This window comes from Solanum tuberosum, unplaced genomic scaffold (genome assembly GCF_000226075.1).
Source record: "Solanum tuberosum cultivar DM 1-3 516 R44 unplaced genomic scaffold, SolTub_3.0 scf00345, whole genome shotgun sequence".
NCBI classification, from domain to species: Eukaryota; Viridiplantae; Streptophyta; class Magnoliopsida; order Solanales; family Solanaceae; genus Solanum; species Solanum tuberosum.
The window spans coordinates 518,118-534,868 of NW_006239264.1; the positions used below are offsets into that span (position 1 = coordinate 518,118).

At 31.9% G+C, this 16,751-nt stretch overlaps 2 protein-coding genes and 1 non-coding gene across 4 annotated transcripts; 2 read left to right on the forward strand and 1 right to left on the reverse strand.

The window, feature by feature from the left end:
- Positions 1–23: 23 nt before the first annotated feature.
- Positions 24–3,026, forward strand: LOC102588525 (ETHYLENE INSENSITIVE 3-like 1 protein). Its single transcript, XM_006361069.2, has 2 exons — positions 24–110; positions 726–3,026. Exon 2 carries the CDS (start codon positions 881–883, stop codon positions 2,696–2,698), a length of 1,818 nt encoding a protein of 605 aa, XP_006361131.1. The 5' UTR covers positions 24–110; positions 726–880; the 3' UTR covers positions 2,699–3,026.
- LOC102587983 (protein ETHYLENE INSENSITIVE 3-like) lies at positions 838–16,393 on the forward strand. Of its 2 annotated transcripts, none has more exons than XM_006361068.2 (2): positions 838–880; positions 14,095–16,385. In XM_006361068.2, the coding sequence occupies exon 2, from the start codon at positions 14,095–14,097 to the stop codon at positions 15,943–15,945; it is 1,851 nt and encodes a 616-aa protein (XP_006361130.1). In that variant the 5' UTR covers positions 838–880; the 3' UTR covers positions 15,946–16,385. The 2 variants fall into 2 exon arrangements, with proteins under 2 accessions (XP_006361130.1, XP_006361129.1); XM_006361067.2 differs by lacking the exon at positions 838–880 and adding an exon at positions 13,323–13,427 and having other exon boundaries at positions 13,969–16,393.
- On the reverse strand, positions 5,207–5,278 carry TRNAC-GCA (transfer RNA cysteine (anticodon GCA)). Its single transcript has one exon. It is a non-coding gene; the product is annotated as a tRNA-Cys (tRNA).
- Positions 16,394–16,751: the final 358 nt, after the last annotated feature.

Sequence of the window (16,751 nt, forward strand, 5' to 3'; positions counted from 1 at the left end):
CTCTCTATCTATTTCTTACTTATCTTTCTTCTCTGCTTCCACATAGAGTCTAAAAAATGGTCAGTAGAGAGAAAGAGTTTAATACACTTTTGCAAAAATCATAAATTCAGGTACTCACATACTAATATTTGTATGTCTCTGTCTTCTTTACAAATATTTGTTTTTGTTCTTTCTTTTGTTAATTAGTGATCTTTAATGGTGTTTTTTTTTGTTGTAAAGATTTGTGCTTTTGCTTAAAGATTGGATTTTTATGTGTTTATGATTCTTGATTAGTTGAATTTACCTTCTTTTATTGTTTATAATTTATCATCTGATGTATATAATATATGAACATTAGCATAGTTGGGTGAGTTACAAGATTCTTTTTACTTTCCTTTAAAAAAAAGTCTTTTTTTTTTTGGGTATTCAGATTTCTGTTTGGGGGTTACATTAATATTGACGGTTTAGATCTGGGAAAATATGTTAATTTTTTTTGGATTTTCGCGGGAAATAATTTGTACCTTTTTTATATTTTTGGGAGATTATCTTGGTTTTTTCTTTCATGTGCAAAAATCTATGTTTTTTTTTATGACCAATGTAAAAAGGGCCACCTTTTTCTCTCCTTTTAGCTTTTAGTTGAACTGCCTGTGTATTGAGATATTCATATGTCAACACTGTTTTGTGTTATTCATTTGTGGTACTTTGTGAAGAGATTTTCTTATTTTCCCTTTTAAATGTATTTGCAGGATCAAGTATCGCGTAATTTAGTTGATTTCGATTGATGAGTATTGAGAAAGGACAGGATAATCTGTGAAAAATTGGGTGTTAGCTGCTAATTCTGTTTAGGTTTCTTGAAGTTTGGTGTTTGATTATTGTTTGGAGGAGTGTTGTTCTTGTCAAGATGATGATGTTTGAGGAAATGGGGTTCTGTGGGGATCTTGATTTCTTTCCTGCTCCGCTTAAGGACGTGGAGGTGGCTGCTCCACAGACTGAGGCAGAGCAGGTGGTGGATGATGATTATAGCGATGAGGATATTGATGTGGATGAGCTAGAGAAGAGAGTGTGGAGGGACAAGATGAAGCTGAAAAGGCTGAAAGAAATGAATCAGGGGATGGAAGATGTTGATTCTGTGAAACGACGCCAGTCACAGGAGCAGGCAAGGAGGAAGAAGATGTCGAGGGCACAGGATGGGATCTTGAAGTACATGTTGAAAATGATGGAAGTATGTAAAGCTCAGGGTTTTGTTTATGGGATCATTCCGGAAAAAGGCAAGCCGGTTGGTGGGGCATCTGATAATCTTAGGGAGTGGTGGAAGGATAAAGTGAGATTTGATCGCAATGGCCCTGCGTCTATAGCCAAATACCAAGCTGAGCATGCCATCCCAGGCAAGAATGAGGTATCAAATCCAGTTGGTCCTACACCTCACACCTTGCAGGAGCTGCAAGATACCACCCTTGGTTCGTTATTGTCAGCTTTGATGCAGCACTGTGATCCTCCTCAGAGAAGATTTCCGTTGGAGAAAGGTGTTTCACCCCCATGGTGGCCTACAGGACAGGAGGATTGGTGGCCTCAATTGGGTTTGCAGAAAGACCAAGGTCCTCCACCTTATAAAAAGCCTCATGATCTGAAGAAGGCGTGGAAGGTTGGTGTCCTAACAGCGGTGATCAAGCACATTTCCCCTGATATTGCTAAAATCCGGAAGCTTGTGAGGCAGTCAAAGTGCTTGCAGGATAAGATGACAGCAAAAGAAAGTGCGACTTGGCTTGCTATCATCAATCAGGAGGAAGCTTTGGCTCGAGAACTATACCCTGATCGCTGTCCACCTTTGTCGTCAGCTGGTGGTAGTGGAACTTTCACTGTGAATGACAGCAGTGAGTATGATGTTGATGGTGCTCAAGATGAGTGTAACTTTGATGTTCAAGAGCAAAAACCACACCATCTCAATTTGTTGAATGTCACTGTTGAGAGATTCAACGAGAGGCTGCCTCTGCAACAACAGTCTCATCCAATCAAGGATGAAATGATTACCAACTTAGATTTCACCCGGAAGAGGAAGCAATCCAATGAACAGACTGTTACCATGGCTCAGATTTATACGTGTGAGATTCTTCAATGTCCTTACAGTGAACTTCGCCACGGTTTTCAGGACAGATCTGCGAGAGACAATCATCAACTGGCTTGCCCTTTCAGAAATACTTCTCAATTTGGAGTTTCAAAGTTTCCCATGAACGAAGTCAAGCCAGTTGTCTTCCCTCAACAATATGTCCCGTCAAGTTCAGTTGCTCTGCCTGTTAATCCAAGTCCACCTCCCTTTGGTCTATTTGGAGTAGGAGTTCCTGAAGATGGGCAAAGGATGATTGATGACCTTATGTCATTCTATGACTGTAATATACAAGGAAACAAAAGCCAAAATACGGGGAATGTTGCAGTGACCAAAGAGCAGCAGCTTCATCAACAACCTCGTGTTGACCAGGTCAATTACCTACACAGTCGAGGGATGATGGAGGGGAATATCTTCAAAGATATTAATGTTTCCGCAAGTCAGTCTATGCACCCACAAAGCAATCCTGTTGATCAATGCAAGATCCTAAATTCAAGTGACAATTTGCATTTCATGTTTGGGCCTCCGTTCAACTTACAGTCCACCAATTACCCTGGAAGTCTGTCTGGCATTGGATGTGATGCCACACCGAAGCAAGATATTCCAATTTGGTACTAGCCAGGATATTGGTGAAAAATATATAGTCAGTCAGGGCTTCATAGATATAGCTTGTTCCCCAAGATTGGCACATCGCATTATAATTGGTCTTCATTATCAGGTGTATTTTTAATCGCTTACAACTCTCTTAGTCAAGATATTTCTGTTCACCATATGTTGTAGAGTGTTGAAAGCTAGGCGGCATGGTGTAACAAAGGAGAAGGAAGAGATACCCTCAAGTATTAGCCAATGCTGCTTATAGAATGTATAGATATCTGATAAATAAGTTAAGACTATCTTGTTATATGTGTTGCAATTTTGGTTTAATCCAAACTTTCAGTTATTTTGATCTCGCTGTTTAGGTTTTTTTGATCGTCTGCATGTTAATGTTGATCAAAAGCTTGTCGCTTCTTTCAGCATGGGCTGTATCAGTATTTACTGCTGAATTTATAGGCAGGCGAAGGTAGTCTTTTGCCATACAGTTCTCAAGGTTGTTTCATGTTTGAGATTTCTGCTCTTTTGTAGCTGTGTAGTAAGAAGTTTTCTTCTATGATCTTTACCTAATGTAACATTATTGCTTTTATGAAATGAACTGTTTCATTTCCTATGCAACAACATGACTTTTTATTGAGTTTCCTTTGGTCAAGTTTCTCCAGGATTGTGGACATGCTTGTCTTAAGTACATTTCTATGGACTATGGGGCTAAGTTATCCTGCTCATATTTGAATAATCTCGAATTAACGTATACCCGACTCCCAAGTGTGTTGCTTACAATGAAAGTGTTAATAGAAACTAAAAATACTGTTAGATGACTCTTTACTATTTGCTGAAGCCTTTGTGTGGGTAGAGTTACCTAATACTATGCTAGTGGGAGATAACAAGTGTCTGGTAGAATAGTCAAGGTGCGTGTAAGTTGGCCAGATTACCATTAAGTAAAATGGAACAAGTAAAGTGAGGAAATGAAAAGTAATATGACAGGGATCATGTGAATAGCAGATCACAATTATTTTTATTGCTTCATTTCTAACTTAAGAAGCAACACATAGTATTGGCTGACTCCTTCACATTCAATTTTCTTGTGATTGATTCTACTTTACTGAACTATATTTTCCTTTAATAAGTCATTAATTTTGCTTAAGATCTCCATCAACAATAATTGACCATTAAATCTTTGTTTAAATGCTATCCCAAACATTTAAACAAAATATTTAATTAAGATGGTTACAAGTCTTTAGGAGGCACCACTAAAGAATGTGTTCCAGTGGATGGGTTGCTACTCCTTTAACCAGAGATTATGCAGCAAGAATCTGAATGTTGTCAGACTCCAATACGGATACCAGACATCGAGTGGAACCAAGAAAAGTCTTTAGGAGAGTCTTTAGGAGGCACAAACCTATAATATGAAGCAATCTTTGAGTACCTTTTACATGTACATGCATCTGGTCATTTTCTTTAACAGACTCAATACAGAAACTACATGAACAGAACAGATTAAAAAAAAACAAAAAAAACAATAAAAAAATTGTAAGGGCAAAGGCAAATGCAATGTACATACAACTATGCATTAAGAACTGTCCCAAAAACACTAGACAACTTTTGTTGATAGGCTAACTGGCTTATACTATTTTCTTATTAGGAAAAATTAATATCTTAATTAGTTTGTTCTTTAGCAGTTTGATGAAATCAAAACAGTTGTAAACATAATGACCTGGCATAGTTTTTTTTTTAATCATCTACGTGGCGAAAAATGAGTGGTTGACACCTTTTGCTTAAATTATTGAAAGAAAATTGTTTGTTCTGACATTTTAAGATTAAGTTGCTGTTCAGTTATCTAGTTTATTAGTAGCTGTTGTTCTGAGAAAAATATTTTTCTATTGTACAAGAATCTTAAAGGGAAAAAAAGCCAAGTAGAAATTAGATTCTGACAGCCATAAATATATATCTACTCTTGTCTTGTATAAGATTAACCTAATATATTGTGTTATTGAATACTTTAACAAATAAAAATGTGCAAGCAAAGTTAAATTTGGATACATTTGAGCAGTTTATTCGACCATTGACATATTCAGTGTAATCTCATAAAGTGAGGTCTGGAGTAGATGGTGTGTATGTAGCCTTATCCTTACTTTTTAAAAGTAGAAAAGTTGTTTCAGATAGACCTTCGACTCAAATAAAACATATCAAAAATCAAATATGCAAAGCTAATAGAGTAACGAAAAAGCCATCCTGAAAACAATTAAGAAGAGAACAAATAGCAAAACAAATAATACAATAACTACAACAAAAATCAACGAATAATACTAAAATCGAAGAATAAGATAGAATTTGAGCCATTTGTAATCCAAATGACTCATAACTTAATGCAGAGATGTGTGATGAATCGAAAGGTAGACGGAAAAAGTATTAGAGTTTGAGAAAGTTTAAATTTTAATCTATTTTATAAACTATTTATATTTATGTAATCATGGAGCTAGGATAATCTCTCCAAAACCACCATATGCTCAAGAAAGTAAATATTTTTTCAAAAAAAGGGCCCAACCGGGTTCGAACCGGTGACCTCTTGATCTGCAGTCAAATGCTCTACCACTGAGCTATGGACCCAACTCTGTCCCATAAATGAGATAAATAATAGTTAAAATAAATATTTCATCCTCACCCCCTTCCTTTTCCTATTACTCCTTCCGTTATATATTAGTTATCTCAAATTACTTGTAAATTTACAAAATCAAGACATAATTAATTATATTTTTTCATTTTTATCTTACAATTAATTCATTTAAAAATATAAACATGTTTTAAAATTTTCAAAACCGTTTTTCAAGAGATAAATTAGTAAAACAATCTCTCTCATTTACAACTTCTTAAGAAACGTGTAAAAAAAATAGACGACTGATATAGAACGGTGAAAATACGAAATTCACTATTGTAAAGTCTTATAGGACAATAATTGGCGACTTGTAGTGAGTAGTGACACCTAAAGTGTCCCCTCAATTTCCATTGATTGTTTACTTGTCACACTCTTATCTCCACTTTCTAACCTTTCCCATGTTATTTCACCCTTTTTTTACACGTTTTTCTATCTTTTTTTTTTATTATTATTTTGTGTATGTGTTTTCCACTATAATATTTCCTTCGTTTAAAAAAAAGTGACATAACTTGACTTGACATAGAGTTTAAGAAAATAAAGAATATTTTTAAATCTTGTGATTCTAAATTAAAATTATGTTAGACGTACAAAATTGCTCTTTAATCTTGTGGTCTTAAACATGTCACATGAAAAATTGAAATTAAAATATTACAACTTTTTTTAATTTTAAATGGAGCAAAAAAAAGTAAGTCATTCTTTTCTAAACCGAAGAATACTCATTACTCATTAGTAGTATCTTTTATTTAGAAAAAAAAAAGTTGTACCAAACAAGAAGTTAAGCAAAGATATAAAGAGATAAATAGTCAAAATAATTTGGCCAAAATAGTCTTAGTGTTCAATTATACTGTTGGAAGAACTTATTTATGTCATATGTCTTCTCCCTCTAAGAAGATTTTTGTATTGATTTATTCCCTCCCGTCCTTTTTTAATTGTCGTATTGCGCTTTTCGACTTTTGTTTTTAGTTATTGAGTTGTATTTTTCGAAAGTTAATTTGATTAATTTTTAAAGCTAAATTAGATTACATTAATTCGAATATTTTAAACTAAAAATTTATATATTTAAAAGTTATACGAAAAGTACTATAAATTATAATTTTTGCATATCAATATGATGAAAAAATATATCGTAAAAATGTTAGTCAAAGTTCATATCCTTTGACTCTAAAAAAGAAACCATGACAACTAAAGAGGAACGAAGAATATAGTAGATATAAATTAAAATTCTCAAGAAATCGAAATATGTAATTATAATTAAATCTCATAATTGGGGTGTGTGAATATATAACCTTTTAAAATGAGGGATCAAATAACATATACCTAAATTTATCTCCAACTAGAAAAGAGATATTTTTCAAACCTCTAGTAAAAGAATTACCTAAAAAGGAGTTGCAAACATTATAGTTATCTTGAGAAATATCTCATATTTTATTACTAGTTATATTGCTTAAGAATTAGCCTAATTTGTAATAGTGGATCTTAAAATATCTAGTGCTGATTGTTTAATGGAGTAGTTAAAACTTTTAGAGATGCAATGTAATCAATGAAAATGATTTACCAATTTTGAGAGATATTTTTGAAAGCTCATAATAAAAGATTATCTAAAAAAGGTAATACAAATATTGTCGTTATCTTGAGAAATATCTAAAATTTTAATAATTACAATTTTAAAAGACCTAATTTAAATTATAAAATACTGAATCTCAATATATCAATCTAGATACGACTGTTTGATATGTATTATGTAATAGAAGAATCAGGATCTGCGAGATATGGATATGAAACTGGATATGCTCGAATCGGACTGCATCTCGATTTGCACATGAATAATCTGTTGTATTACCCTAAAGAGTCATACCCCTTCCAGCTGTTCCTGATGTCGAATGAGTTCATCATTACATTCATGCTTCACCTAAATTGCGGGAATGCGCCGCTTCAAGACCACTGTGTTCGCACCGGCGGTCCAACAAAGAGGAGAAGTAGTGGTATCTTTCTTTCCATTACGAACGTGTCACCAGACACCAATAAAAATGATCTCATATATCTGTTATCAATTAGATCTTCTTCCTTTATAAATCTTGTTAAAAAATCTCAAATTACTACTAATATTTTAACACAAGTTATTAGAAACATTTTTAATTTTCCAAAATATGTTATACCAAACTATACATCCCCCCTTTTCACCCCAAAGACATAAGTCAATTTTTCTTAAATACTTAACTACTTCTTCCGTCCCATTTTATATGACATCACTTTCTATAAATAGTTGGTCCATAATACTTATCATTTCATAAAATCAATGCATAAATTAACATATTGTTCCTTTTTTACCCTTGTGAGTTATTAGCATTGAAAACATACATTTGACCAACTTAGAAAAGTTAAGTAAATGATTCACGTTCATTGGTTAAATTAATTAATCAAAATAAATTAATTCATATTCATTGATTGAAAACTTGAGTTCCAAAAAAATTAAATAAGGGTAGAAGAGTAAAGTTACATTATTTCTTAATGCAAGTGTAAAGTAAAAATGTGACATATAAAATGGGATGGAGAGAGTAATTCACAAGCCATAAATTATTTCAAAAAAAAAAATTACAAAAAATTACAAGCCATAAATGCTCTTCCACATATTTGGTCAAATGTAACAATCTTGTAAATACTTCCAACATTTCATTTTACTTGACTTCTATATGAAAAACAAATATTTTAATTTATTTATCTATTTTAATAAATCAAGATATTTTTTTTATACTATCCTTAATATTTTAAACATTAAAATAAACAAAAATACTATTTCAATAAAAAATATTATCAAAAATTTCAATCGAAATACATGAATAGTATTCAAGACATTAGAAGAACTCAAAAGGATAAGACCTAATTGCCAACTCACATATTCAATAAAACAAAACAAGAAAAACAAACAAATTAACACATTCCTTTCTCCATCATATCCCCACAAACTTTTAATTAATTCATTGTATTCTCCCTTGAAAAGAAAAACTCATTGACCCATAGAGCTTCCCTACAAAAATTTCCCACCAGAAATACATAGACAAAAACACACACAAATGTTATAGAATCACTCATTATTTTTCACATAGAAAAACACATCATGTCCTATAACTAATCTTTGTCTTTAATATATATTTACATAAATAACGAATGCTTTATTCTAAACCTCCTAAAAAGACATCAATATTGACGTTAAATCAAGCAATTTTATCATTAAAATTATCAAACAACAACAACATATTAGTAGAATTCCATAGATGAGATCGGGGGAGGATAGAGTGTACGTAGATCACACCCCTACTTGTGGAGGTAAGGAGACTATTTCAGAAGACCCTCGACTCGAATATAACATATCAAAACAATGAAAAGAAAAACAATGGTGGAGAAACAAAGAAACTAATAAAAAAATAGTAGCAACCATAAAATAATGTGATAACCTAAATACAATAAACAACATATATCAATATATATATATATATATATGATATGATATGATAGAATAAAACAAAATACTATAAGAGTAAATAAAAAACTACCTAATATGAAACATATTTTCACATATATTTATTTGGTACAACCATGAGTAAGTGTTTTTTTTCCTCCCAACATTTTGGTGATATCCCTTCACATATTGTGTGAGGGTGGGGGGTTAGTTGGATAATGGATTAATTGTCATTTTCCATTTATTACCCCACTTTTAACGCACATTTACACTTCAAAACTATAAACCCCAACTCCCATCCGACATAATTGAATCACATTTAATTTGACATATTAATTACTACTACATGAGAAACATTAATTACAAAGTATACTCCCTTCATTCCATATTAATTGAATTTTTGAGGTGTTTCACATCTTTTAAGAAAAGCAGATTAAGACATAAATTTAACATAATTTTCCATTTTTACTCTTATTAATTATTGTCAAATTTAATGAAGTCATCACATTGAAAATCAAAATGAAGGGTAAAATTGGAAGAACACTCTAAAATTAATCTTGAAAACTGAACAATTAAGTTAATTTGAAAAATAAAAAATGCCTCAAAAATTCAATTAATATGGAATGCAGGAAGTATTAAGTGAGGCTTATTTTTTATTAAAAAAAAATCTTGATCATAATATATATATTATATATTACTATATATAATAAGTGGGAATATCTACTACTTAGCACATGACAAGTGTTGGATGATATGTGCTTGATAGTGTTGTACATTCTTCTTTTATGGTTGTACCTTTAAAATTTATATTATTGGACAATTTAACACCATTAATTACCTACTACTTTATTAGCCAACAAGTTTGACCTCATTTGAGCCCATTTATTATTTATATGTTTTCAATTTTCAATATTAGTTGTTTATCTAATTATTTTTTTCAACCTTTTATTTTGAACTTCTTGAAATTTAATTACCTATTTATTACTCTCTCTATGCACTTTTAATTGTTATGATTTCCTTTTTAGAGTCAAACTATAAGAATTTTAACTAATATTTTACAATGTGTTTTTTAATCATATTCATAGGCAAAAAATTACAATTTATAGTACTTTTTGTATAGATTTTGCATATTATTTTTTTTTTTAAAAATATCGAATTAATACAATCTGATTTAACTTTGAAAATTAGTCAAATGGACTATCAAAAAGCGCAACATGACAAATACAAGTGGACGGAGAGAGTATATTTTAGCTACAAAATATATTAGAGGTACAACTTTTTTAAAAATTTAAATTTTTATTGCGTTGACTCTTAAAATATTATCATTGTCATATGAATTTGAACAAATTATATATTATTAAAAGTTACATAAAAGATGCTATAAATCACAATAATTAGCAATTAAAAATATTTTTAAATCATATAAGAAATTTGGTTGACTAATTGGAATAGAATAAGTAACATGTACTATTTGAAAATAACGTCAAAATTTCTAGAATTCACAATAAATTAACAACTGAAAATATTTATGATTATTCACGTGAATTGAAACATGAGTAACCTATATTATTCAAAACTAACGCAAAAATACTATAAATCACAACAATTTAATAACTTCAAATATATTTTTAAGAAAACATATAAAAAATCGACTGATCTTCAAATTCCATTTATATCACATAAATTAAAACAAAAAAAATTAACACGGGCACCAAATATCTATATATATATGTCACAAATGGAAAAGTCCCAATCAAGGAAGCAACATATATCATTTACAAATGACTTAAAAAGCATTAAAAATTACAATAATTACCAATTTAAAATATTTAAAAGCTATATAATACAATACGTTGACTCTCAGAATTCTATCAGGCTCACATATATTGGGACAGAAAAAATAACACATATCATTTTAAAATTACCAAAAAAGTATTATAAATAATAATAATTAACAACTTAAAATATCTGAAAGACATTTTAAAAGGGTTAATTTTGTAATTTTATCCATATCACATAAATTAGGACAAAGTGACCAGTAATGTACATTATTTCAAAGTTACATAAAAATATTATAAATCACAATAATTAATAACTTAAAACATTTTAAAAAAAATTATGAAAATTTGGATGACTCTCCAAATTTCATTTGTGTCACATAAATTGAGACAACAAAAATAACATATATTGGGTCCATTTTAATTTATTTGTCTTATTTTTAATTTTTTTTTATATTTAAAAATTGCGTAAAAATACTATAAATCATGATAATTGACAACATAAAATATTTCAAAAATGTTGCATGTGGGTAGTCTTATTATGCCTTAAATAGAGTCAAAGAAAAGTACAGGTTTGTGATAAAAAAACTTATTCCTTTATCCACGCAAACAATCGCTTCATAAACTCGATTATTAGCCCCAAAACATACCATTTATATTATAGCACGGGCCACATTATCTAGTATATATATATGAAAGGTATTAAGCATAACAGACATATTTATACGTTTAAAACATACGATTATTTTCAGTCCACACAAAATTATTTGTCCCTCTACCATGTAAACGTGGAAAATGAATTAGCAACTTTATTCACACACAACATTTACACTACAATTAATAGCTAACAATGACTTTAACTGTTGTTTTGTTAAAATTAGTACTCCTCGATCCATCATGTTTTACTTATCAAATTTTGACTTTGAACATCTATTAAGAAAATAATGATTAGTATAATGAGTTTACCATTTTAAGTTAATTGATAGGGTCCCTAATATATTTACTCACTACTTTTTTCAAAGAAATTAACTCAATGTTACTTAATAAATTGAGAGTATAATAGGAAAAATAAAATTGGTCTTCCTTAATTTGTCAAAAATAATAAGTAAAAGGAAAAATTAAATTTAAAATATTTGACAAGTAAATAAGAACAAAGAAAATAATAAAGAGATTGATTTTTTAAAAAATAAATAAACATACACGATAAAAGGATAAAATAAAAATTTACTCACACCTAATTATAAAATTTAAAATATTTGACAAGTAAATAAGAACAAAGAAAAGAATAAAGAGATTGATTTTTTTAAAAATAAATAAACATACATGATAAAAGGATAAAATAAAAAATTACTCGCACCTAATTATATCAACTCAATAAATACATTATATCTTAACAGCCACCGCTAATGAAACAAACTTATTCACACACACAAAATTTATATTACAATTAATAATGCAAATATATAACACATATCTTCACATTCACTCTTGTTATATAATTAAATTATATTTAATTATACACACTATCACAATAATATATGATGAATTAGTATATATTAATTATTCTATAAATATCAAGTGTAATTAACTTTTTACTCAACACAAAACTACAAATCAATTACTCCCTCCGTCCCTATTTAGTTGTCCATATTTCCTCTTTTAGTTGTCCCTATTTAGTTGTCCATATTGACAAATCAAGAAAGGACAACAAATATTTTCCTATTATACCCTTATTTAAAGTGAAAAACTTAGTCATAAATAAAGTAAATAAACTTATGAACTTCCCATCATTGATTAGTTATCTTGAGTGAATTTATTTTGGAATTGTAAATTGTACTATAAGGGTAAAATTGTAACTTCACTATGCTAATCATTGTTGCCTTAATCTGTGTGTCATTTCTAAAGTGGACAACTAAATAGGGACGGAGGGAGTAAAATACAAAACGGTGTGTTTTATTAATAGTCCAAAACACAAAGGAAACAAATTCCCTTCCCTTTGCCTCTGTTTTCTTTTGTATCTAGTACTCCCTCCGTTTAATAAAGAGTGACCTAGTTTGATTCGACACAGAATTTAAGAAAATAAAGAAGACTTTTGAATCTTGTGATCTTAAATTAAAGTTATGTCAAGTGTATAAAATTATCCTTTAATCTTGTAGCTTTAAACATGTCACGTGAAAAACTGAAACTAAAATATTACCAAAAAAAGAAAGAGATCATTTTTTTTAAACAGACTAAAAGGAAAAGGCCGGTGACCATTCTTTTTTAAACAGAGAAAATATTTAATATTCGTATTTAAATTTATATAATGTAAAACTTTATTTAACTTATATTCAAAACTCGAACTCGAGAACAGCACCGCTGGTGCCTTCCCTTTACCATTGGCTCCATCCAAGAAGATGAAAATCCAAAATGGAATAAATAATGAGCAAAAGAAACCAAAGGGAAGAGTTTATTGGCTTGGCTTTTACCATAGAGCCGACACTTTTCATCTCCCAATACATTTTCCACCATCAAAAATAGTACAAACTCGTGTTAAATGGGCAGAAAATTTCGCCAGAAATTTAAAAAATTATAATTTTTATTTTATTTTAAAATAAATTAATCTTTTTTTTCTTTTTTTAGTTAAGAAGTATTAAATAAAAAGGTAAAAATATTTTAAAAAATAAAATAACATATGTAAAATATCATTTTGGTCAAATTCTGATCAAATTTTGTGTCATTTTTTTTTTCCAATTGTAGTATTATTAGTACTATAATCTTCTCTCTTTCCTTCTTACAAGTCGAAAAGGGTCAATTATTATTCTCTAAGCTGAGTTCCAGTTGAAACACAGTTTTGCAACAACAACAAAAAAAAGTGATCTTTTTCAGGTATTTCTTCTTTCTGTGTACAATTAGTTCTTGATTATATTTGCTTTTTATGGTAGATCTTTACTGGTTTTGGTGTTAGTTTTTCATCTGGGGTTTCTTCTGTTGTTTTCTTCTTCAATATAGTTGTGTTTGATCTTTGGATTATTGAGTATTTGTGTAAATATTTGAGCTTTTGTTTCAAGATTGGATTTTTCATCTGTTTTTCTGTTGTTGATTTGGTTGAATATAGCTTTCTTTTTCCTCCTTTTGGGATCAGCTGATAAATCCAATATATGAAAACCAGTCAGCATGAATCTTCGATGTTTTAGATCTAGGAAAGTATGTCAATTCTTGGATTTTTTGGGAAATTAGTTTGTACAATTTTTTCTGTTGAGTTTCTAAGAAAATGGGGATGCTTGAATTTTGTGGAGACAATCTTGTGCAAATTTATGCTTCTTTTGATGATTGGTGTCCTTGAACTTCATATGTTTTTGCTTGTTTAGTCTTTTGTGTGATTTCAGTGTAAGGAGATTTCTTATGTTACTTTTTAATGTATTTGCAGGCTCATGTAATCTGATCAACTTCAATTAGATTCTGATCTGAATATTGGATTTTGGGTATTAGCTGCTTAATCCTGCTTGGATCCTGTGGAAGTTGCAAGTAACTTCACTTTTTTCATCTTGTTAAGATGATGATGTTTGAGGAAATGGGGTTCTGTGGGGATCTTGATTTCTTTCCTGCTCCGCTGAAGGAAGTGGAAGTGGAAGTGGCTGCTCCACAGAGTCAGACTGAGCCGGATTCTGTGGTTGATGATGATTATAGTGATGAGGAGGAGATTGATGTGGATGAGCTGGAGAGGAGGATGTGGAGGGACAAGATGAAGTTGAAAAGGCTGAAAGAAATGAGTAAAAGTAAGGAAGGTGTCGATCCTGCAAAACAACGTCAGTCGCAGGAGCAGGCGAGGAGGAAGAAGATGTCAAGGGCACAGGATGGGATCTTGAAGTACATGTTGAAAATGATGGAAGTATGTAAAGCTCAGGGTTTTGTTTATGGGATCATTCCCGAAAAAGGCAAGCCGGTTAGTGGGGCATCTGATAATCTTAGGGAGTGGTGGAAGGATAAAGTGAGGTTTGATCGAAATGGTCCTGCAGCAATAGCCAAATACCAAGCTGATCATGCCATCTCTGGCATGAACGAGGGGTCTAATCCAGTTGGTCCAACCCCTCACACCTTGCAGGAGCTGCAAGATACCACCCTTGGTTCGTTATTATCAGCTTTGATGCAGCACTGTGATCCTCCTCAGAGAAGATTTCCATTGGAGAAAGGTGTTCCACCACCATGGTGGCCCACAGGACAGGAGGATTGGTGGCCTCAATTGGGTTTGCAGAAGGACCAAGGTTCTCTACCTTACAAGAAGCCTCATGATCTGAAGAAGGCGTGGAAGGTTGGTGTCCTCACTGCAGTGATCAAGCACATGTTCCCTGATATTGCTAAAATCCGCAAGCTGGTAAGGCAGTCAAAGTGCTTACAGGACAAGATGACAGCCAAGGAAAGTGCAACTTGGCTTGCCATCATCAGCCAGGAGGAAGCTTTGGCTCGAGAACTCTATCCTGATCGCTGTCCACCTTTGTCCTCAGCTGGTGTTAGTGGAAATTTCATGTTGAACGACAGCAGTGAGTATGATGTTGAAGGTGCTCAAGATGAGCCTAACTTTGATGTTCATGAGCAAAAACCAAACCATCTCAATCTGTTGAACATCAGTGCTGAGAGATTCAAGGAGACGATGCCTCTTCAGCAACAATCTCATCCAAACAAGGATGAGCTGATCACCAACTTAGATTTCAGTCTGAAGAGGAAGCAAGCCAATGAACCGATCATGATGATGGATCAAAAGATCTACACATGTGATTTTCTTCAATGCCCTCACAATGAACTTCGCCATGGTTTTCAGGACAGATCTTCCAGAGACAATCATCAATTTGCTTGCATTTACCGAAGCTCTTCCCGGTTTGGAGTTTCAAACTTTCAGATTAATGAAGTCAAGCCAGTTGTCTTCCCTCAACAATATGTCCAGCCAAAGTCATCTGCTCTGCCTGTTAATCAAGGTCCACCTTCCTTTGATCTATCTGGTATAGGAGTTCCTGAAGATGGGCAAAGGATGATTAACGAGCTTATGACAATCTATGATAGTGATGTACAAGGAAGCAAAAGGCAAAATAGGGGGAATGTTACGTTGACCAAAGAGCAGCCTCATCAACAACCTCGTGTCCACCAGGACAATTACCTGCTCAGCCAAGGGATAATGGAGGGAAATATCTTCAAAAACACTAATATTTCCACAACTCAGTCTATGCTCCCACAAGTCGATCCATTTGATCAATCCAAGGCGTTAAATTCAGCTTTCAATGCAGGCTCCAACGACAGCTTCCATTTCATGTTTGGGTCTTCGTTCAACATACAGTCTACCAATTATAACGGAAATCTGCCTAGCATTGGATACGATACCACACCAAAGCAAGATGCTCCTATTTGGTACTAGCCAGGAGATTGTTGACATGTTGTATATCAAGTAGTCAGTTTTGGCTTCATAGATATAGCTATTTCTCATGGGGAAAAGATCCCATGTACATGTCTGCTTTTTCATTCGGGTGGATTTTTAATCGCCTATAGTCCTCTTAGTTATGGTGTTTTCAGTTACCATGTGTTGTAAAGGTTGAAGAACTAGGCATGGTGTAACAAACACCCTCAAATATTTGCCAATGCTTCTCATAGGACATGTTGATATAAATAAGTTGCTGTTTCATCATGGCCAGTTTTATCAGTCTGTATAAACTGTTGAATTTATAGGCTATGGTTGAGGTCTTACTAATTGTTTAGTACTTGTTCTCAAGATTGTTGAGATATCTACTCTACCATTTGAAGTCTTGTAGCAATGTTGTTATTGTTGCCAAAGTTGTGTAAATCTTATATGATGTTTTACTGCATTATCCTCTTTTTCAAGGCTTTTACAAGGGCAAGTATTGATCTTAACACTTTGATTGATACCTACACTAATTTTGCGGATACTTGCTACCTCAGTTTGCCTTTCAAATGAGTTGATCTTTAATTTATGCTATGACAAAGTACAAAATATGGGCAAAAGTGCACATGACCCTATCAAGATCGGATAACTATGTGTCTCTGTCTAGATCGTCTAGTGTTTTGTCTTGTATTCGACCTTTTTTTTTGGCACGGAGCTTAGATAAATTTATAAAATTTCAGTAAATTTGTAATTTGTAATTTCAAAAGTAAAATGAGTTTGGTAGCAAAAATATAAAGATTGAATAAATTTGCATACCCGCCCCC

Excerpts from the sequence above, each read along its gene's own strand:
- LOC102587983 (XM_006361068.2), top strand. The coding sequence starts at position 14,095 with ATGATGATGTTTGAGGAAATGGGGTTCTGTGGGGATCTTGATTTCTTT.
- LOC102588525 (XM_006361069.2), top strand. The coding sequence starts at position 881 with ATGATGATGTTTGAGGAAATGGGGTTCTGTGGGGATCTTGATTTCTTT.